At 44.8% G+C, this 22,466-nt stretch overlaps 1 protein-coding gene across 5 annotated transcripts in view; it reads left to right on the top strand.

The window, feature by feature from the left end:
• si:ch73-63e15.2 (strawberry notch homolog 2) overlaps positions 1-21,665 on the top strand; it is a 75,902-nt gene extending 54,237 nt beyond the window's left edge. For all 5 annotated transcript variants that reach the window (XM_010871565.3, XM_020049182.2, XM_010871566.3 and 2 more), the window contains 26 exons: positions 1,174-1,335; positions 2,784-2,867; positions 3,404-3,509; positions 3,752-3,912; positions 4,074-4,207; positions 4,371-4,461; positions 4,565-4,708; positions 4,988-5,105; positions 5,323-5,428; positions 5,549-5,702; positions 6,228-6,404; positions 6,648-6,745; positions 7,448-7,530; positions 7,747-7,935; positions 8,173-8,294; positions 8,427-8,558; positions 8,756-8,891; positions 9,969-10,081; positions 10,789-10,860; positions 10,951-11,059; positions 11,150-11,365; positions 12,702-12,796; positions 13,763-13,855; positions 14,631-14,762; positions 16,289-16,556; positions 17,457-21,665. In XM_010871565.3, coding sequence (XP_010869867.1) covers positions 1,174-1,335; positions 2,784-2,867; positions 3,404-3,509; positions 3,752-3,912; positions 4,074-4,207; positions 4,371-4,461; positions 4,565-4,708; positions 4,988-5,105; positions 5,323-5,428; positions 5,549-5,702; positions 6,228-6,404; positions 6,648-6,745; positions 7,448-7,530; positions 7,747-7,935; positions 8,173-8,294; positions 8,427-8,558; positions 8,756-8,891; positions 9,969-10,081; positions 10,789-10,860; positions 10,951-11,059; positions 11,150-11,365; positions 12,702-12,796; positions 13,763-13,855; positions 14,631-14,762; positions 16,289-16,556; positions 17,457-18,391 — 4,230 coding nt within the window. In that variant the 3' untranslated portion in view covers positions 18,392-21,665. The remainder of the gene's footprint in view (positions 1-1,173; positions 1,336-2,783; positions 2,868-3,403; positions 3,510-3,751; positions 3,913-4,073; positions 4,208-4,370; positions 4,462-4,564; positions 4,709-4,987; positions 5,106-5,322; positions 5,429-5,548; positions 5,703-6,227; positions 6,405-6,647; positions 6,746-7,447; positions 7,531-7,746; positions 7,936-8,172; positions 8,295-8,426; positions 8,559-8,755; positions 8,892-9,968; positions 10,082-10,788; positions 10,861-10,950; positions 11,060-11,149; positions 11,366-12,701; positions 12,797-13,762; positions 13,856-14,630; positions 14,763-16,288; positions 16,557-17,456) is intronic.
• The last annotated feature ends 801 nt before the right edge of the window (positions 21,666-22,466 follow it).

The raw sequence follows: 22,466 nt of genomic DNA, 5'->3' as shown, positions 1-22,466 counted from the left end.
AAATGTCTTGGAATGTTAGTGGCGTGAGGAGAAAGGAGCGCTGGGGGAGAAGGGAGTTTCCAGGGATCGTCTGAGCCTCTCTTCCCCTGTCCTCTGTCACACGTTGCACTTAGCTGTCCACAGGGTACACAACTTCAAGAGGCTACCTTCAGAGCTCAGGTCTGATCTTGTCCTAGCAGTGCTAACACAACACACAGACTCAAGCAGCAGTGTAATCACAGAGCTTCCGCTAAACACTGATCATCTGACTGAAGCCACCTTCATTTTATTTTTTGAAAGCTCTCATGTGGAGCTTTTTAGCACCCCCTAGGCACACACGTGCACACAGCACATCCTGCTCTCACACTGTTTGTGTAAACACACAAAGACCCACTGGCACAGGTAAGGGGCAGTTGGCCAGCTTCTAGCTGCCTTGGACTTCCCCTGCAGCTGCTATCATATCCTGCTTCTTAGTCCTCCTCCTCGCCGGTGAAACCTAGTCCTGTTGCTGTCCGTGTCTTCGCGACGGGAGGATTCTCCTCAGCTTTGGGCCTGTGCTCCACCGTGTCCTGCTGTAGGGATGCGTGGTAGTCAGTGTGTAGATCTGTGTTGGGCTTCTGGGTCATGTGCTGTTGGAGCTATCCAGCACTTCTTATGCAATAACTGGGCTGACTTGATTCATAGGCCTCTGGGTGTTTCCACTGAAGAGCCGTGTGGGGGTGTGGAAGCTGAGCGACCTGCCCGACACATGGCACTATACACGCACTAACCGCTAACTCACTCATCCACTAACAGTGCATAAACACACCCACATACACACGTGAATGGACCAGCGCACTGAGCCGATACTACGCGCACACAGTGTCTCCGAGACATGGCACACAGTGTCTCTCTGCCACAACCCTCCCCGGGTCCATGTTTATAAGCCCCAGGGGGTGCCGGTGGGAGGTTAGTTACTGAACATGACAAGGAACTGGGCAAGTGGAGGGAGGGAGGGAGGGAGGGAGGGAGGGAGGGAGGGAGGGAGGGGTGGTGTTGGAAGTCATTTGTGCCTGCGACACCCAGTCTGACATCCGTGTGTTCATGCTGTGCTCTGTGCTCTGCGGTAAGGGGTGTGTTGGATGTCTGAGGATCAGGTGATGGAGTGCAGAAAGGAGGCTTGTCATTTTAACGTGTTGTTCTTCCTGTGTCTAGGACCTGTCCTGCATTGATGACCTCTCCAACAACTCCCTGTTCTCCTCTCCGGCCGACTCTCTGTCAGAGTATGCCGATGCCCAGGCCTTCGTCCCTGCAGACAACCTGGCCCACGTGCCCACACTATGGGACATAAACACACCAGCACAGAGCCAGCAGGAGGTGTGGGCACGCACACACACACACACACACACACACAGTAAATCTGTATTATGTACTTTGTATGTTGTGTTTTTATGTATTGACACTGGACAGGGTGGCTGTTGGCTTGGCAACAGCTAATGAGGATCATAAAAATACACGCACAACAAACCAAACTGTTAGGTTTTCAGGTCTCACTCCCAGGGTTGTGCTGAAGTCCCAAATTGTTTTCTTTTTCATCACGCACCGCAACGGGCCATTTTTCCGTCCAAACAGGCGCCCCCAAACATTCCACTGCAATCTGGATCCACACACTTCTCCCCGCTACACCAGCATCCCTACGCTATTGAACACATGCATGATCATTCTTAAAACACCACTGGAGGCTTTCCACACTCATCTAGCCTCCTATGTTGGAAATCACCCGAAAGCCAAATCTGTGTTGGATTTATAGGGCCCTATGAAATCATTTCTACCTTTGGGTTAATTGCTATAGCATTTTTTTTCTGATTTCCATGATATCCATTTTATTATTTTGTAATTTGTTTTTGTTTTTTATATCACACCTGCGTATAAAACCCCTAGACGGTAGTTTTGTGCAGGTCAGCTGTTTTTTTCCACCCACGCAGGCCAGTAATTAGAAATAAGCCGTCTGAAACCACCAGACCATATGGATGAAGTGAAATTCTGAAGCCCCCACCTGACCTCGTTAACCTGCAAATATTGCAAAATGCTGCGGTAACATTCAGTTTGCTTAAAACGCACCCACAACCAAACCTGCCCTTTATCCAACCAATATTTTCTGACCCCAAAACCGCCTGTGCCGTGGATATACCACGGAAACTGGAGGTCATGATATGAGTCAACCGGCGCACCACTACGCAGCTATCCCTGGCGGAGCCAGCTCTTGGTTACTGGCAGCGTTTTAATGTGCCATCAGTGCGCTGGCATTTTTTAGCTTTTTTTTTGGTGGAATATCACCCTCTGCACATACCGCAACTAAATGATTAACTCAAACTCTGCTGTTAATGTTAAGGTGCGAGTGACAACAAAATGAACAATACAATGCGTGCATGTTCTAGAGTAGGCAAAATGAGGTGGTCCTTATTAATATTACAGAACTATATTAGTTTCGTTTCGTTTTTTGTTTCATTGAATTCCGTGTTTGTCTGGATTCATTTGATCCTGGCCGCAAGCTCCACCCTGTGGAAATTATAGAGCACCAGAAATCGCTTTTCAGAGAGTACTGATCTAGTAGTATGACTCAGAAATGGAAACATTTCAGTTGTTTGTTTTTCCTATTGTTTTTGTCATTTTTTCCGTTATCTTATCTGTCAATATGTTTTACACTTGTTTTATACTCTCAGTAACTGTCAAAAATTCTGTCGTGTCACCAGCTGAAGCCTGTAAATGTCGTCTTTTCGTTTGGTTTGAGGTTTCTGTTTGCTTTTTGTTTGTTGTCCTTTCAGCTGAGTACCAACAGGTTTCATGGTTTGAGCAGTCTGGAGGATATCTCTGCCATTATCAACACACCACCATTGGTCCCATTCCAGGTAGCCTCAACCCTCCCACTCTAATCAGACCTAAATTAGTCAAGTGAATATGGGCCACGTTTTGACAGACACGAGTGAAGATGGAGCCAAAACTGACTAGTTCGTTTTACATATGTGCCAAAAACTGATTTTGAAATATTGTGTACATATTTTTAGTCAAGTTTAGTCAGTTTTGGGGACATATCTATCAAAACGGGCCCTTGAAGCTTGCGAGACATCACTCTTCTGAGCACCTCGAAGAAACACTACAGGTTGCTTATGAGCTTACTTTCAATCAGGCTCCCATTGACCTTAAAATTAACCTTATTAATTAACTTAACCTAAGGACAAGTAATTGTAGGTTAATTAGGAGTTTTAATTTGACCTTAGTTTGCATTTAGTTTACTGACATCTCATCTTCCACATCTGCACTCTATCTCAAAGGAAAAGAGGTGCATTTGCTTTCACTTGTCCTGTTCTATCCACATAGATTTACTGAAAGAGACAATGCATTAAAACAGGACATGAACTACATTACCCATATCCTCTTGCTACAGGCTCAGAGAAACCAGGCTCCAGCAGAAGAGGAGGTTGAGGAGGAGGAGGAGGAGACAGAGGAGCTGGGACATGTGGACACCTATGCTGACTATAAACCATCCAAATGTACGCTGCCCTGCTTCCTGCTATCAATAGACAACATGTAGTTCTGACTGGCCTATTTTTCTGGGTCCTGATTTACTGGATTCCTTTAGGACAATTAGAATTTTACACTAGTGCCATTTCTTTTCCGGCATGATGTTGGTACTTGCAGATAGCTCGTACGTGAAATACGATAACCAACGAAATACTCCTTTTGCCTGTATATTTCTCTGTTCAATTTTAAACAGTGTTTGTTCCCTCCTCAGCCACCATAGGGATCAACCATCCAGACATTGTGGTGGAGACCAACACGCTGTCCAGCGTCCCTCCCCCAGACATCACTTATCATCTGTCCATTCCTGAGTCCACCATTAAACAAGGCCTGCTTTCTGCCCTGCAGTTAGAGGCCATCATATACGCCTGCCAGGTAAATCATTTCTCCACCGCTCTGACCTCTGACCTCACTCATCTATTCTGGGCGGAAAGAAGTTCCTGTTTGTTCTTGGAAAACCATTTGAATGTGACTTGTTAGTGTTGGAACATGATAGTGTATGTACAGTGACCACGGTGCCCTTGGTTGGTTTCCAGCAACATGAGGTGATCCTGCAGAACAACCAGAGAGCAGGCTTCCTGATTGGAGATGGGGCCGGAGTGGGGAAGGGTCGTACCGTGGCCGGTATCATCCTGGAGAACAACCTAAAGGGAAGGAAGAAAGCATTATGGTAAGACACTACATTTATCCCTCTATCACGTCACACAGTAAATGACCCAGCCTTACCATCTTGCTTTAATTGAAGGCCTGTCGTCGCATCTACAATCATCTACAATGTCTGAATCAAACCAGTACTGATGCACTTATTCTCCTCTTCCACCCCCCCCCCCCAGGTTTAGTGTATCTAATGATCTGAAATATGATGCAGAGCGAGATCTCAAAGACATAGATGCTCCTACTATTCCTGTGCATGCCTTAAACAAGGTGAGTGTTTGAGAAAAGGAGAAACCAGAGTTTGTAGCCCTCACATAGCGCTAATGTTTTGACATTTCATAACCTGTGTGCTGTGCTGGTGTTTTTCATGTAGATAAAGTATGGAGACACTGCTACCTCAGAAGGAGTACTATTTGCGACCTACTCTGCATTGATCGGGGAGAGCCAGGCAGGGGGCCAGCACCGCACCAGACTCAAGCAGATCCTGGACTGGTGCAAGCCCGGCTTTGACGGAGTTGTATCCTCTATATACTTTACCATGGCACTTAATGACCAGTCAGTCCCTGGAGGGAAGTTTTGAAAGTTATTATGTAGCTGGCCGTCCTTGAATGAAGGAAAGTACAGCGTCTTTTAACTATGAGTTACTCACTCCGAACCCTAAAATATAAAATAGGAAGTGGCATACTTTGTTTATTGGTTAAATATAATTAGACCTCAGCTGTCATTTGTGGCATAGTCTCTGGCCTGGTTGACAGTTCACACTGTGGCTTCTGAATGCCCTTGACCGTGTTCCTAGATTGTGTTTGACGAGTGCCACAAGGCCAAAAATGCCACGTCCACCAAGATGGGGAAGGCTGTGCTGGACCTGCAGAACAAGCTGCCACTGGCCAGGGTGGTGTATGCCAGCGCCACAGGTGGGCCTGTCTCACCCTTCAGCTGGAGCTTTCACCCTCTACTTCTCTCTCCCCCCTGTACAAGTGTTTGTCCTGTTCACTGATCTCCGACATGTTTCTCTCCACCTGTATTTCTTTCATTTTGTCTTTGACTTTCTTGCTCGGCTCCCTTAACTGTTTGTCTCGCCACTCTGCTGTCTGTCTGTGTTCCTCCTCTCACTTGTTCTCCTCCCTCCAGGTGCATCTGAGCCAAAGAACATGATCTATATGAGCCGCCTGGGGATCTGGGGCGACGGCACCCCCTTCAAGACCTTCGATGACTTCCTTCACGCCATTGAGAAAAGGTCCGGCCTCATTTCACACACCTCATTGTATCACCTGGGTCGTTATTCAAATCCCACTGTGGCTGTGTGGAGTACAGCATCGCTGACAGGCTGTCTGGGGAATTGGGTTTTGATTGACAGGGGTGTGGGCGCCATGGAGATTGTTGCCATGGACATGAAAGTCAGTGGGATGTACATTGCCCGGCAGCTCAGCTTCTCAGGGGTGTCCTTCCGCATCGAGGAGATCGGCCTGGATGATGACTTCAAACTGGTCTACAACAAAGCTGCCAAACTGGTGAGAGTATACTGCCTTTTTATTTATTTCCTGTGTGAGATTGCTAGTGAATTCACATGTCTGTGGTGATGTTGAGTGTGTGTTTGTGTGATGTGTGTAGATTTTGTACTGCATGCTTAGTGTGATTTGTGTAACTTCTAACCGGGGCCAGATTTGAAAGGTAATTTAAATTTGGTCAGATTATAAAAATCACTTTTATAAAATGCTGCTGAAAAGCTCATTTTAAGGGCATTAAGAGTAATTCAGTTAATCTACAAAAACATCAGTTAAACATGATTAATTTCCTTTTACCTAGCTATGTCTTTTGTTTTTATTCAGATATCAGATGTTTGTCATTTTTTTGTGGGCATGATGGTGATCCTAACTATAGATTTTGCATATAAAAACCACATTACACATGCTGTCCAAAATGGGAGGTATAGAAATAGAATGTGTAATTTGCGGTCTGTGAGTACCTGACTGCATCTTGATAGTATATCCTGTTGTGTGAGCGCTGCTAAGATAAACTGCATGTGTTGTCCTCAGTGGGCAGAGGCTCTAGCTGTGTTCATGCGTGCGGCAGACGAGCTGGGTCTGGTCAGCAGGAAGTCCCTGTGGGGTCAGTTCTGGTCATCTCATCAGCGCTTTTTCAAATACCTCTGCATCGCCGCCAAGGTCCGCTGCCTGGTGGAGCTGGCCAAGAAGGAGCTGGAAGCTGGCAAGGTGAGACAGACCAGCAGTTATGTTAATCAAATTCGTTTTTTTTTTACGCAAGCTTTCTTCAACGTGGTTGAGAGTACAAAGTCAAGCATTGTTAGCATGATACGGTTGTTGTGTTGAATTAGATGCATTTCCATGACATGAGGCACCTAACAATGCAACATGAACACCACAGAGACAACATGTTATGGATGTGTCCCGTCGCTGGCCTGAAAGTGTGAGCCTCTTGTCTTGTTTCGTCACTAGTGCATCGTGATTGGTCTGCAGTCCACAGGAGAGGCTCGGACCAGAGAGGTCCTGGATGAGAACGATGGACACTTGGACAGATTTGTGTCTGCAGCAGAGTAAGAGAGTGTGTGTGTGTGTGTGTGTGTGTGTGTGTGTGTGTGTGTGTGTGTGTGTGTGTGTGTGTGTGTGTGTGTGTGTGTGTGTGGCTTTTGTGAAGCCTTGGATAAGTACAGTATTTAAAGAAATCGATTTTTGGCTCAGCCTTGACTCAACCCTCGCACACAACACCACATCTTCCATATACTGTAACAGGGGCTTTCCTGCCTGACGCGCCTGTGGCTTTTCACATGAATCATTGGTTTGTTGCTGGGTAAATTACCTTTTCCTGGTTATAAAGAATTCCATTTGTCACTCTCCTGTTGCAGCTTGAGGGGTTAGTTGGAATCGTTTACTTAGTTTTTTCCCCTTGCATCCCTGTAACTTCAGATATATCTGCTCCTGGATACAAATCCCGATTCAGTTAATCAGGTTTACCTGTTTATGGATTTAAGGAGGAAAAGATGATCCTAGCTATGTTCCTGAAGTCAAATTCTACAGAGAGCATACACAGGTGTTAGGCCGGGAATGTCTGTCTCTGTCCATCTCGCTGTCTGACTGTCGGTCTCATCTGTCCCTGGGAGGCATGAAATGTATATGAAGAGGCCAGTCAGAGCTTGTCACTAACATGTTTTTAATCTTTTACAACTATCCTGGCATCCCATCATCCTTTCATAGTGTTAGAGGATAACCATATGTCCTGTCTGGTCTTTTTTCCTCAGGGGTGTGTTCAAAGCTCTTGTACAGAAACACTTTCCCTCCGAGAAGCAGAGGAGAGAGAAAGTGACAGGAAACAAGAGAAAACGTACGTAGCTTATAATGCTGTTACCTCAGCACTTCTCTTTGGTTTTAGTTAGCATTTCTCTTGTATTGTGTGTGGTCAAGACAATGATATTATTCAAAACGTTATTTAAAAAAAATAATTGGAAATAGTCTCCCGTCCAGTTCTTGTCATGTACTGTTCATTCCACTGAGCCCCAGCCTGAAGATGGTAATGTTTTGTTGTGCTTTTGCTCTTTAGGTAAGCCTAGGGGTCGCCAGTCCAAGTTCCCAAAGCACACCATGGTGGAAGCTGGGGGCGTGATCAACATCAGCGACGACAGCAGCACGGACACGGAAGGCATGGACACTGACTCCAACTCCTCGCCTGACTCCCTGCTGGACAACAGCGATGATGTGATCTTCGTCCAGCACACCAGCTGCCACACAGGTACAGTGACGGTAGCAGACGCCCTCGTGCCACTTCAGCAGTGATCCGTAGGAAAGGGTGTGTGTTGGTGTGGCGTGTGGTCTGCTGTAGCCTCTCACACGGACACAGCTTCAGACAAGAGTCTCTTGGCAGGCAGACGTTTAGGGGGCATCTCCCCGGAGGCTCTATGACCGCATCGGACTCAGGTTACACCCGCTAACGTGCCTGTCTGTCTGGGCTTCTTTGGCCTCTCTACAGCCAGGATAGAGGAGATGAAGCAGAGCCTCCTGAACAAGATCGCCGATCTGGGGAAGGAACTACCGCTGAACACGCTCGATGAACTCATTGACAAGTTTGGTGGTCCAGAGAAGGTCTCAGAGGTTGGTACCCCATTTCTTAGAAGGAAAAAAAGGAAGGTTCAAGTGTGGCCTCCATCAGTAAAAGGGTGAGATGAATACCAGATACTTATAGGGACTTAGTTGTATATTGACAACCTCCGACCTCTGCCCTAGATGACGGGCCGCAAGGGTCGTGTGGTGAGGCGGCTGGACGGGAGCGTGCGCTACGAGTCGCGTGCCGAACAGAGCCATACTATCGACCACATCAACCTCAAGGAAAAAGACCGCTTCATGAGCGGAGAGAAGGTCAGACTCTTGAACACTAGTTGAATGCTTGCTTGAAGCGACCTCTCCACCTTTATCAGGTCATAATAAGCGACCTCTCCACCTTTATCAGGTCATAATAAGCGACCTCTCCACCTTTATCAGGTCATAATAAGCGACCTCTCCTCTATCCCTCTCAATTTATCTAATCTGTCTCTCCTCCATCTCTCCCTTCCCAGTTGGTGGCCATTATTTCTGAGGCGGCTAGCTCGGGCATCTCTCTGCAAGCTGACAAGCGGGTTAAAAACCAGTGTCGTAGGGTCCACATGACCCTTGAGCTACCCTGGAGTGCAGACCGAGCCATCCAGCAGTTTGGTGAGTTTGGAGAGGGCCAGGGATTAAAGGCCAGGGGTCATAGTTGGCATCTTCTCTGTGGAGGTGACTCTGTCTATTGTTAAATGTGTTCCTTTACAAAGGTCGTGTACTCTAGCCTGATAAAGTAATTTCTTGGGTATCCTTAAATTGTCTTGCCCAGTTGATCATTTGATGCAAGATATTGTAATAACTAGAGTTAGTTACCTTTATACTATCAATGTCTCTGTCTAAGTTCTTTTGGAGGTAATGGTCGCTGGCACCGTGTAGCTTGGGCCTTCCCAGAAGTTAGAATTCTGATCACGGCATACTGACCATGCCCAAGGATTTGGTATAGGGTGGTGTGAATTGGAAAAGTCCTGGTTGAGAGAGTGGTGTGAATGAAAGCAGAAAAGCCAGGCAGGATGTGCTTAGGAGGTAGCGTCCTGATCGACTCTCCCAAGCACAGTGGGAGTTACTGCGACAAGCCAGGACACTAATCACACATTGGGTCTCACGAAATTTGGAGGGAAGGAAAGACAGTTAAAAAATCTCTAATAACACTGGGGTGCAGTGAGGAAGGTGCAAGACGAAATCAGAAGAACATAATTAGTGTTAATCCCTAGTGCGGTCTGTTCTGATATCATTTTGGACACAGACACACAGCAATGCATGCACACTCACACACACACACGCAGACAGACATTGTGGGCTTGAACGAATTGTTAGCAGTAATTAACTGCCTTGGTTATTCCTTCTAGTGAGCCTTGCTCCCTTGGGGAGCTGAATTGACTTTGTGGGTTGGCATGTGAGGACCTGATTAACAGACACGGCTTACACTCAACGTCACATGCACCCAGTCAAGTTCCCTGGAAGTTCTGCGTAAAGATCTGAGGCAGAACGTGGAAATGGAAAGAAGGGTGTAGCTGTGGTGTAGTATTTTCAGGGAAGGGATGTTCCATAGAAAAACATCAGAGAATGCTAATGGCAAATATGGATTTTCTGCTTACATGAAAAACATGTTTGAGTGTTGTGCGCTACAAATTCCACATGGTTCTGTCCATTCTGACTCTCTTTCTCCCTCTGTGTTTGATTGTGCAGGTCGAACCCATCGTTCCAACCAGGTGACTGCTCCGGAGTACATCTTCCTTATCTCTGAGCTGGCCGGGGAGAGACGCTTCGCCTCTATCGTGGCCAAGAGACTGGAGAGCCTGGTACGTACAGCTGCTGCAGCCGCCACATCTACTACAGCTGGATCTGTTCTAAGGGACCCGTCGCTCCATGTGGAGTTTTACCGGAGCTCATGACTTAAACACACATCTCCCCACAGTCACGGTGCTAGGACACTTCTGTACCGTCCCCTGCTGCTCTGCCGCAATGACCCAGAAACCACTAGGTCGCTGGAGGTCACATGAACGCCCTTTCACACAACATTTTGAACCCAGGGAGGCCTTGTTATTGTTAGACATGTCTGGTAGTTAAATGACTGCAGCGAGGCTGTTTTCCATATTCCTTTGTAATATCTTCACTCCATCCATTTGTTTGCCTTGTCTCTCTGGATGGCGGGGAGTGGAGGGAGGGGGGGGAGTTCCAGAAAGTGTGTGGTGCCTCTGCCAGCCCTGTGCCGTAATCTAGTCTCCGAATAGGTCACATCATGCCCAGGGCTCCAGCTCTCTCCAGTCCGCTGAATACATTTGTTTTTGGCTGCCGACTGATAAGTGGTCTGATATGTCGGAAACAACCGTTTGTCTGAGGCCGACCCATTATCTCAGATCATTCCTTTATGTGGGCAGTGGCACTAGCTAAAACACCGGCTGACTTCAAGTGGACCTTTAAATCACTATCTGTCCATCTTTGTTTTGGTTGTCATGTCAGTTTTGTGTTCTATGAGTTGGTAAATGTTGTGTGTTCCTGTGTCCAGGGTGCACTGACGCACGGTGACAGAAGAGCCACGGAGTCCCGTGACTTGAGCAAATACAACTTTGAAAACAAGGTGAGTGTTGACTAGAACCTTTACGTCTGTCGTCATGTTTCTGCTGGTATTACCTGTGCTTTCCCCTGACCCTGTCGTGTCTCTTTGCAGTATGGTACGAAGGCTTTGGACAAGATCACCAAAGCCATCCTGGGTCACATCGAGAGCAAGGTGCCCCCTCCCAAAGGCTACCCCGGAGGTGACGCCCTGTTCTTCAGAGGTAGGTCGCGTGACGCGTGCGTAGGGTATCCTGTTGCTGTTCACGTCCTGTCCCAAGCCGCGTTAAAGTAACTGTCATTGGCTGTTTCAGACATGAAGAAGGGCATGATGGACGTGGGCATCTTCTGCAAAGAGCCACGCTTTGGTCTCAGTACTGAGAAAGACTGCAGCATCACCAAGTTCCTCAACAGGATCCTCGGCCTGGAGGTGCACAAACAGAACTCTCTCTTCCAGTACTTCACGGACAACTTCGACTACCTTATCGAGAAAGACAAGAAGGAGGGCAAATACGACATGGGCATCCTTGGTATGGACTTCAAAACTCACACACAAAACACGACTGATCCTATAGCGATCCCATAGGTTTTAAAGATGTGCAACTCTCCATGCAAAATCAACTGCTGCATAGTTTAGTATCTGAATGCTACTCAGGGATTTTCCTGCATGTAGAAATGAATGGCGGCAAACCATTCAAAAATCTCTCACCACCTCCTACTGGACCTGACCAGTCCTGACGTCACGGAGATGTGAAAATTTGGGAAAACAAGTGGATCCTAGTTTACCTTTACACCCGAGCATGTCAAAAATATTTCAGGAAAAATGTACCCATAAACTACATCCAATCCACTTAACGGTTAACGTTTCAGATGACGTCTCGTAGAATCAGATATTTATCACTAGGCCTAGAGTTCGCAAGACAGACAAAGATGACTGGTGAAAAGACGATTAGATTAGGGTATGTAGGCTACTGTCCCCAACAACATTATATATGCAATATACAGTGAAATAATATACAATCAACATATTTAAGTCACTAACATATAAATGTATGAACGTCAAGACACTGGATCGGTGTCCACAGCCAAGTACAGCTGAAAATCGAGAGAGGGAGATAAATGATGTGGCGTCAAGGCAAAGATGGGATGAAAAAACAATGCGACAAGGCTGTAATATAAACAGCTCTGATGTGTTTATGCAAGTCAAATTAACAAGAACATAGAATAACAACCAAAATAGACAGCAAGAATACTGACTGTGGTTAATTGTAAAGCTTGAGTGATTTTCATATTATAATATTTTTATAATTGATTTTCTATTAAATATAGTTTTGATGCTCAAATGCAAAATGTTTTCGGGTGGCCAACGCATAATGAAGAGGGAATGACATTCTCTATATGCTAGATGCATTGTGGAGCCAAAGTGTTTGGAGGCTCAGGAAAACAGCCAGGCAGAAACTACAGACTGGATGTACTTAAATCCAATAAATTGTCTACAAGTCCTGGACAGGCGGAGGAACAAAACACACATTAGGGTTAAAACCTACATATGTAAATTAAGATCAAATAATGTAACATGTTAATGTGTTAAGAATAGATATATTACTTGTGTTCTGCTATTAGGGAGGACATGTAGTGTAGACATGTAATACACCTCCAGCGATGTAGTGTGTATTAGCATCTCAAGTGTGTGGCCACATATTATATAAAGTATATGACATGGAGTGCCGGGTAGCGGGGGTTGGGCTACCACTTTTGACTATTTTGGAGCCAGGAAAAACACTGGCTACTCCATAATACTGAATCTATGTACACCTGGAGATGATAGATATCTCTTGACTAGAACTGTGTGTCCCATCTTGTCAGATCTGGCCCCAGGTAATGATGAGATCTATGAGGAGAAACAGGAGACCTTCATGACTGTAGGAAACCCCCAGGATGGACAGGTTGTTCTCTACAAGGTAGGCGTCCTGCCCATGGGACACTGGTACATTATATCTGTTAGTGGCACCAAATTCCAAATGTACAAAGATTGTATGTCTGGGAATTGCCAGGTACTCCCCAATTGGGGAACATAATGGCACATAGCGTAGGTTACGGTGCGATGTGTACTACAGTCTTCTTAGCCTGTGTATTTTGAGAGTCAATACCGCAGTTTTGTTGTGATTTAAATCTTTTTCACTACGGTGTATGTATGCTGCCGTGGGACGCGAGAATGCATGTGAAAAATCATTTTGAATAGTCGTGGAAAATGCTGAATGTTTTAGCAAGCTTTTTAAAGAAGACAGAGAAATATGAGTTGACAAGTCCCAGAGCTTTGGTGCATGTAATGTGGACAAGTGTTATCAAGCAAATATCAATATAATCATGTGCAAATATAAGTATGACATGCAACTGTAGAGATTTCACTTCCCCTGTCTAATCAATGTGCATGTTGATCTTTGTCACTAAAGAGATCCTCTGTTTCATTCTGTTCTATGGTATGAAACAAAATGTCCAATTAAAAAAAGACTAAACCTAGTAATACAAAAAAACTACTTTCCAGCCTTTTCCTGTGATAAAATTTTTCCAGCAACAAAGCCAGAGGTGATATTCTGTCCTGTACGGAACAGACTAATTCACCCCCTGGTTATACAGTTCTGACTCTTGCATATATGCGGCTGTGATTTAAAGTGTTAAGTAACATTATAATTACTGCCATCTCCTGCTCCCCGCCTTGCCATTGCTGCATGCAAATTTGGAGTTGACATTTAAATCCACTGCAGCTATGACCGGTTTAGCAAGGCATGGACTTAGTCATACCAACCTCCTGGCTGGCCTACGTGCCCATGGGGGCTTTCCTAGTTAATGTGTATTGAATGTTAAATCATACACACTCTGGGCGCCTGCTGCGTCGTGACCTTTTAACCTTTGTCTGACCCAAACAGATCAGCGTGGATAGAGGGATGCCCTGGAAGGAGGCCTTTGAAAAGGCCCAGAACCTAAAAGGTCTTGATGAGGGCTTCTACCTCTCCCACAAGGTGAGTTTGGCTAATGTTCCCAGCATGTTTGCTGATACACTCCCAGGAAGTCTGGAACCCGACACAGCTGGTGAAAAACGAGCAGCTTTTATTTTTTCCCCCAGTCTTGGCCAGGGGATAAAAAGAAACTTTGAGGTTTTATCCTGAAGTGTTCAGCTAATCCAGTAAATGCGAAGGAGTCAAGACTGTGTCACTTCGTTAACGTTCAGAAGGAGGTTGTGTCCCAGGTTCTTTTTCTATTTCCCCTGGAAACCGGAACATCCAGTTTTTGGGGACCCTGCTGAAAGTGTGAGGCCTGTAATACTCCCTGGGTCCTGGTCGAGGTAACCTAGCGCTTTCCCAGAGGTGAATTACAGTTCAGATAGATCCCGTTGCCTGTTTTATGCTCTGTTCTCTGAAGGGTCTCTTTCATCTCACATCAAGGGAATAGAATGAAAGTGTGCGCATTGTGAACCTGAAGCAGGAACAGAAGTAGGATTTTCTTTAGTATTAATTGCTGTGGCTAGAGGGCGTAGTACACAGCCTCTGGCTCCATGATGTTGTCTTAATCATACCCTACTTCAACAATGAAATGACTGTTAAATCCCCAGAAGTCCCTTGAAGCAAACACTTCAATACGGCCAGTGTCCTAGTTCCACTGCTTTGTTCTTGATTCAAATTATTTGTGGTTTAAATGAGCGTACAGATGTAGTTCAGTAGTCAGATGTGGTTCAGTACTGCCCGCGTTACAAGTATTCTACAGACCTTTGAATTCCTTTCCATCTGTTTTCCTTAGTTGAGGGGAAACCACCCGTGTGTGCTTCTGGCGGAACAGGGTCGAGGAAGGAACCTCATCGTCTACAAGCCCAATATCGGCAAGCAGGCCCACCCCGAAAGCCTGGACAACCTACAGCAGCGCTACCGCAAGGTAGAACTCAGTCTGACAGGAATCTGTTTGGTGGAAGGAACAGCAGGGACATGAGTTGTCTTCCTTTGGCATGAAATGTTTCTGTTGTGGTTTTTCTGTGGTGTGTGCTGCCCTCTAGTTTAATAAACAGAATAGTGATCCGGACATTGTCCTTGCTTGGCGCTAGTTGATATGGCCTAAAGATCATGTCACTGTAAATTTGAAATGCTGACTGGTAGCAGTATATATTGTGGTATATGACTTTGTTCCTTTAATTGCACTATAAACATTTTAAAGGAGTACAAGACTCTAGGATTGTAACTCATTTCCACTGATGTTTCTTCAGTGTGATGTATTTTAGGTCATATTTAATATGTTCAGAACAGACCAATTAACGGTGTGCAGATAAAAGCTTAAAATAATTTAGTATAAACTATTCCAACATGAATTCAATTGACTGCTACTGCACAGAACAATTCACTTAATAGTAGTTAAATAATTATTTAATAATTATTTAATAACAATTATAAAATGTAGTTATATGTTGGACACTGACACAGGTTTTGTTGTTTTGGCTGTTTACCAAAATATATTCAAGTTACAGTTAAATAAAGAATATGGGCTTAATGTATATTCTCTCAACCTTAATTTGAGGGTATTCACATCCAAGTTGGAGCATTGGTTTAGGATGATTTACAGCTCTTTAATATGTAGCCTTCTCTATTTCAAGGGACCATAAGTAATTGGACAATTGACTCAAAAGCTGTTTCATTGACAGGTGTAGGCTATTATTTCTTAAATTAAGCAGGTAAAAGGTCTGGAGTTGTAGGTGTGGCATTTGTATTTGGAAGTTGTTGCTGTGAACCCACAACATGCCAAAGGAGCTCTCAATGCAAGTGAAACAGGCCATCCTTAGGCTGCAAAGAAAATAAAAAACACCAGAGAGAGCAGGAACATTAGGAGTGGCCAAAGCAACAGTTTGGTACATTCTGAGAAAACAGAAAGCACTGGTGAGCTCCACAACACAAAAAGGCCTGGACGTCCATGGAAGACAAGTGGTGGATGATCGTTCAAGCAGTTACTGGTTTGCAAAGGGTTGTTGGCAAAGTATTGAAAATTAAAATTTTATTTATTATTGTGTTTATTTGTCCAATTATATTTGAGCCCCTGAAATAAGGGCACTATGTATGAAAATAGTATTTCCTAAACGTAATGATATTTTTATTCAACCCCTTGAATTAAAGCTGAAAATCAGCACTTGCATCTCGGTTGTTTCAATTCAAATCCATTGTGGGGGCGTACAGAGCCAAAACTATTAATATAGTGTCAGTGTCCAAATATTTCTGGACCAAACTACGTTTACTGAAGTATGTTTTTTCCACAAGGACAGCGTCTGGTTATTTACTTGTCAGTGATAACCCTGGTGTCTGAAGGCGTTCTCCAACTATTGTGACACTGCCCACCCCCGTGTCATCTATGTTAAAAGGTCTGTTATGAAAAGCAGTGATCGCGGGGTTATTTAACAGAAGATTTTGTACCCATCATAGGTATCCTCAGACGAAGCCAAGGACAGCTGGGAGAGTCAGTTTAACTTCTCCTTCGGGAAGTGTTGCCATGCCAACTGGAATGGGAAGTGTAAGAAGATTGAGGAGGGCCAGGAGTGTCTGCAGGGCATGCGTCTGCGGCAGTACCACATGCTGTGTGGCGCTCTGCTGCGCGTCTGGAAGCGGGTGGCCGACGTGGTTGCTGACATCACCAGCTCCAGTATCCTGCAGATCGTACGGCTGAAAACCAAAAACAGCAACAAGCAAGTTGGTGAGTACCGAACGCCAATATGACACTGAGGATCTGGGAGGCGGAATGGACAGAGGGTCTGTTTCTGTTGTAGTAGCCAGCAGCGTTATGTTGTGTGAATACTTTGGTCCTAATTTAGGCATACATGTGACTAAATGTTAATTTGTGTGACCTGATAAAGTATATACAGCCCTGGCTGCATCCATCTGAGCCAAATGAATCCTGCAGCTAGTGATGTCCGGTCACCCAGTAATCCGCCCCCTCTACCCCATCCACTTCTGTCAGAACTCATCTCTGATTGCACTCGTTTCTGTGTAACCATTGTCCTTTCTGCACTGCCCAAGATGGGTCTTTTATCTCTTCTGATCCGCCCTCTCCGGGCTGGCTGCTCCTACAGAGAGACGTGAAGAAGGATCTGTCTGCTGCCCTGGTTCTTACTCCCGGTGTTCCCCAGGGCTCGGTTCTGGAATTTGGCTCCATCATGTGGCCACCGGGTTTCTCCTATAATTGCCCCCCACCACACAGTTTTGTCACACAGTTTTGCAGCTGACTTTTGGTTGTCTTGCCCTTGGCGCCAAACCTCCCCATCTTACCCAGAATGCTGCAGTCCGCCAGGTGTTCAACCTCTCTAAGTTCTCCCATGTCACCCTGCTCTCGGTTCCTGCCATCTGGGGTCCCTTGGTTTTCCCACCCATACAGGAAGTCCACTCCCCCTCAGCCCGTCAAAGCTCTTCTCTGTCTTGGAACCCCACTGGTGGAACCAACCTGGAGGCAAAGACTTCAGAATCCCTTCCCATTTCCTCAAACCTCTAAAACCCAAACCTTAAAACCTGTAAAAAAATATATATATCTATATAAAATGTTATAAATTAAAGAAATATTATGTAAAGTTACGCTAACTTAACTGACTTCCTTTACTAGGTATCAAGATCCCAGAGAACTGTGTGGCCCGTGTACGGGAGGAGCTGCTCAAAATGGATGAAGAAGTAAAGAGGAGGCGCAAAGAGAAGGAGCTGCGCGCCCAGGAGCAGCGGCTCGCTGATGACCGGCAGTTCAAACTGCAGCTTCAGAACAAACTGTACAGCCAGCCGCAGCCTCGAACACCAAGCCTGGGTCTCAGTACCCTGAACCACAGCCTGGCCCAGGGCAAGTTTCCACTACAGCTGAAACCCCAGCTACCCAGCATGGCCAGCCTCTTCCCGCATCACTTCCCACACCACCACTTCCCCCTGCCGCTTGCCCCGAACTCTACCAAGCCCTCCCGGGTCGGGGAGGAGGTCCTGGACCTGACTGTAAGCCCTTCTCCCTCCCCAGACAGCACGGAGGGAGGGCTGGGTCTGGACAGCCTGACGGGGGGCCCTATGGGAGGTTTTGCAGAGGACTTTAACCTGGAGTCTCTGTTACTCACCGCCCAGAACACGGCACACCTTCAGCACATGCCGCAGCCTCTACATCCGCTGATGAAGCATCAGCAGCTGCAGTCATCACCGCAAATGCAACTGCCGCTCCTGCATCAGCCAAATCAGGCTCTAAACAACAACCAGGACTACTATGACATCCTGAAGCTGCTGGAGCACCCAGACCCAATGCCTTACCCCCTGTCCAGCCAGACACCTTCTAACCCCTCCTCCTCGATCTCCAACACAGTGGCCCAAGGCTCGTCCGGCCTCCTCTCCTCCCCCTCTACCTCCGCCTCCTCTCACTTCTCCCCGGCACTGGCGCCCTCAGAACAGCAGCCCCTCCCTCTGGCCAATGGCCACGGCATCAATGTGCGCGAGGTGCTGGATAACATGCTGCGGACAAGCTCCGACCCACAGCTCAGACCGCCAGTTATTCATTACCGGCACCCTGAATGAGACTCTGCCTGACAACCATGGCTGACTGGCTGTCCTCTAGCTGCTGTGATTGCACCCCTCCTCCCCTCAGGGCCTAGTCACATCACTGCCTGTGCTGCTCTTTCCTCCTAAACCCTCACCAGGCTCTGGAGCCACAGACCTGGGTCTCGTTTGCCAGACCAAATGTTAGGTCCCGTTCGGAGATGGTGAACGTCTAACCCAGGTGGAACTGGCCCTGGTCCCTTTGTTGAGAGTGAGCGCGATAGCAGAGGAGTTCAAACACATCGTTTCTAGAGCAAGGCTTGAATCAATGAAGATACGCAACTCCAAGATGGTTTGATTATGTTCCTATAATATCAAAAATGTTGCTTTGAAAATGGTCAAGCCCTGTTGGAGTTGTCTGTTTATTGAGAAAAGCTGAATGTGGAAATGTTTTTCTAGAACCACAGCTCTCCCTACTGGTTTTGTTGCGTTTCATTGCACATCTGTTCTGTGGGAACTTCTGTGTTGTCCTGTGACTCGCTTCATCGCAATAGCATTGACTGGAATTAGCCAATCTTGCAAAGCCTGGTTTGTTAAAACCAAGGGCGCCACTGAAAAACATCCAACTGGAAGAATCTCCACCAAGCAGATCTGTTCATAGGGGTGGAATGTTTCCGTTTCAGCCCCTTTCCCCGCCTGTGTTTCCCTCTCCCTGCTATTTCTACCATCACTCCCTCACGTGTCTTGCTTGGGAAAAGAAAGTGGTTATAAAGAAAAGTCTGCCATTGTAACAGTGCCTTTGGAAAACTACTTAAATGCAGTCTTTGGAAACCCATATAGGCCTAATGTATAGATTTTATACTCAAAGCATTGGTATGTTAATTTATTATATTTGTATTTAACTTCTTTCCCACCCCCTTTCTCTCTCTGTTGGGTCTGTGCCGGCGGTGGCTGCCGGGGAAAGCCAGTATGTGCGTCTGTGTGTGTGGATATTACAGCTGTCCCGTCAGCCCAAAAGCAGATAGTGCTGTTCTGTGTGAACCATGCTTTCCCCAGGCTGTGTGATCGACAGAGAGCAGGGGGTTGGATGAGAGTTTAAAGGGGTTTCAAATAGTGTCAAAATTAGCTACTTATGTGTCTACCATTCATCCAACGATGTGACTCCTGGTTTGATTTGATGTTCTCAGGAAAGTCTCGAGTGCATTTGTTGTCATGTTTTGTTGAACTTTATGACCAATACTGATATATTTCTTTTAGCCCATATTATGCATATACATTGTATGTTCTATTTCAAAACCTGTGAGTTACGATCTGGCTGTTTTTGTGAAATGAATGCACTGTAATTGGTTCATGAAATGCTTGGGTAAGTTAAACCAATCAAAAGCAATAAACAAGACATTTTGAATAGCAAAGGTTTTAAAAGTCCAAGTACTGTTTACTCTCCACAGCCGAAGGTTATAGATGTACCTGTGCATGGTAAGAATTGGATCCTCTTTATTTCTGTTCTACTAGTAGTATGTAGTTTAAGACAGCTGAAATACTTAGGAACTTTGTATAAACATTGTAATGGGATAAACGCAATGTGCTCTTGATGTTTTTGTCATCCTTGTAATTATGATAATTGTTATTTATATTTAAGGGATATTTAGTTTTAGGTTGTTATCCTGATCATACTTTATTCAAAGTTTAGTCAGGGACATTTCTAGTTTTCAAGATTACTATAAAAACAAAAAATAAGTATATTATAACCTGCCACCAAATAATATTGCACTGTTCTGTACTGCTGTACAGGGTTGATGGTTTCTTTCTTTTCAGTTCTTTGATCCAGTTCTGCTTGTGACTTCAGTAGAATTGTTCCAGTTTTTACAGCTTCTGCCAGGGCTTTAGTTTGCAGAGAGATACCAAAGTATTCCACCCTATAGTTACTGGCTTTATCTGACCTATTATATCAATCTCAGGAAGAGATGTATTGGTGGGAAGTAAAGAAAAATGTATTAGTTTTCCCTTAAAACAGTTGTGAAACTAACCAATACACATTTGAGTGCTATTTTATTTCTTCATTCTGTGCTGCAACTCTTGCTGTATTTTTTATGTTGGAGACTTAATGTGATGGGTATGTTTTTTGGGTCAGTGTTGTGAATTGTTGGTGATTTTAAAGTGTTTATGCCATCTTAGGGCAAAGATCAAACACTGTTTCTTTTAAGGAACATTTATTGTTTATCTGTCTGGACAGTTTTTACTGTTTTTGTTTAATCCATTTTCTATGCTGACACAGATTTTGAGCAGATTAGTACCTGGATATATACTCTTATGTGCAATTACTGGGGCAGATCGTTCCAGACTGACAGATTCAAACTAACCCCATACATCCAATTGCTCAGGCCCGTGGTCTCGTGTGAGATTACAGATTATACCCGTCTAATAGCCCTAGTCTGTTTTATATAGTTCTAAACATGTATTCCCTCATCAGGCACATTCCAATAGATCCAAACATTTTCACAATGAACAGTTTGTCCCATGCCGATGCCAACGAACTGCCTGATATAACACTCACATAAAGGAGTAATATGCATTATAATCCTGGGGAAACTGACAATGAAAACAAAATGATCTGCAATTGTTAAAGGCGTCCGTTTATATTGTCTTTTAGATAGGTCTTTTTCATTTTTTCTAAATTTGCACTAAGAATGGCATAATCAAGTTACTGTTGTTGTCTGTTATGATTGAGAGTTGCAAGCGTGTTGTGTTCCTGACCTTTTGATGGATTGCATTTTTTCTATACTGTTAACAAAGGTTTTTCCAACACTGGTTCTGGAGAGTCCGTCACCTGCAGGTTTTTGCCCCAATCCCGGTTAGAAGTATCCTGATTCATTTTATCAACCAGCTAATTATTAGAATAAAGAATGCTAGATCAAGGCTGGCATGAAAGCCAACAGGATGTTAGTGCTCCAGGAACAGCGTTGGAGAGCCTCGCCACCCATCCTTGTTTCTTCACCTTTTGCATATAAAAGCATCACATTCAAATAATTTATTGCTAACAAAAACGAAACAAAAAACATGCTACTGATTGTATGTATTTTTAAACAAAGGCTATTTTTTGTGTAAAAACTGTGTTCTGCACTTTTATTCTGGGTTGTGCTTTTGTTTTTCTATATATTTATAATTTAGATCGAAATGTATATATTGTAAAAAATTGTGCCTTTCGACTAATTCTTTAAAAAGGTTTTCTACTCATAACAAAAGGAAGGAATATATCATATTGCAATCTTAACTTTGTAAACAAACAACAAATAAAAACTTGAAGATTGCGAAAATGGTATCTGACTATATAGTGCAAAAAGTCATTTTGTCTGGGGGCTATATTAAGTGGACAGATTGTGGCGAACCTCTCTTCGGTATGCTGCGATGAAGGCCATCAGTTGGTAAACATAGACAAACTAAGGCTTCGTCATAGTTTGTGACTGAGTTTAGAGCAGATTCTATTTGGATTAACGTCAATATTCCTTGTAAATATTCGTATTCACAGTTTTCACAAAAGCAATGTTCATTGATAAAGTAGGGTGGCTTGGGGTTAAACGCCAAGCAACCCCCCCCTCCTCCTTGGTTGCCACTATTCTTGTTAATCTAGAAAATGCGGTTGAAAAATCTAAACTGAGCAACTAATTCCACAAAAATGATTTTTAAATAAAATAAATGTAACTTATTTTTTATGATGAAGTTAGACCTCTAAAATGATTTTTGAAATGTCAATGGGAAGGCTTAGTAATCTACTTGTGTTTTTTATAGCAATCCTGTTTTTTTGTGATCATGTTTTGGGCTAAATGCCCCGGGGGATATTTTACCCCTGAGAACCTGAGTATCCTCCTTGACCTGAGTGCTGCGTCTGACACGTTCATGTAATCCTCCTCACCAGGCTCAAGGCTCTGTGGGTGTTGATGGAACCACTCTTCTGGCTACACTCATACCTCACCAAACAAACCCACTACATCTCCCTCAATGGCCATCATTCAGGCACTCATAGGCACTAAATCCACGCTCACCAAAACTGGCGCCTTCACTCTCACCGTTGACGACACAGTTGTCTGTCCTCCTCCCCATGCGTGAAACCTAGGCG

This window comes from Esox lucius, chromosome 8, assembly GCF_011004845.1.
Source record: "Esox lucius isolate fEsoLuc1 chromosome 8, fEsoLuc1.pri, whole genome shotgun sequence".
Lineage (NCBI taxonomy): Eukaryota > Metazoa > Chordata > Actinopteri > Esociformes > Esocidae > Esox > Esox lucius.
This window is presented reverse-complemented; position numbering and strand designations above follow the sequence as displayed.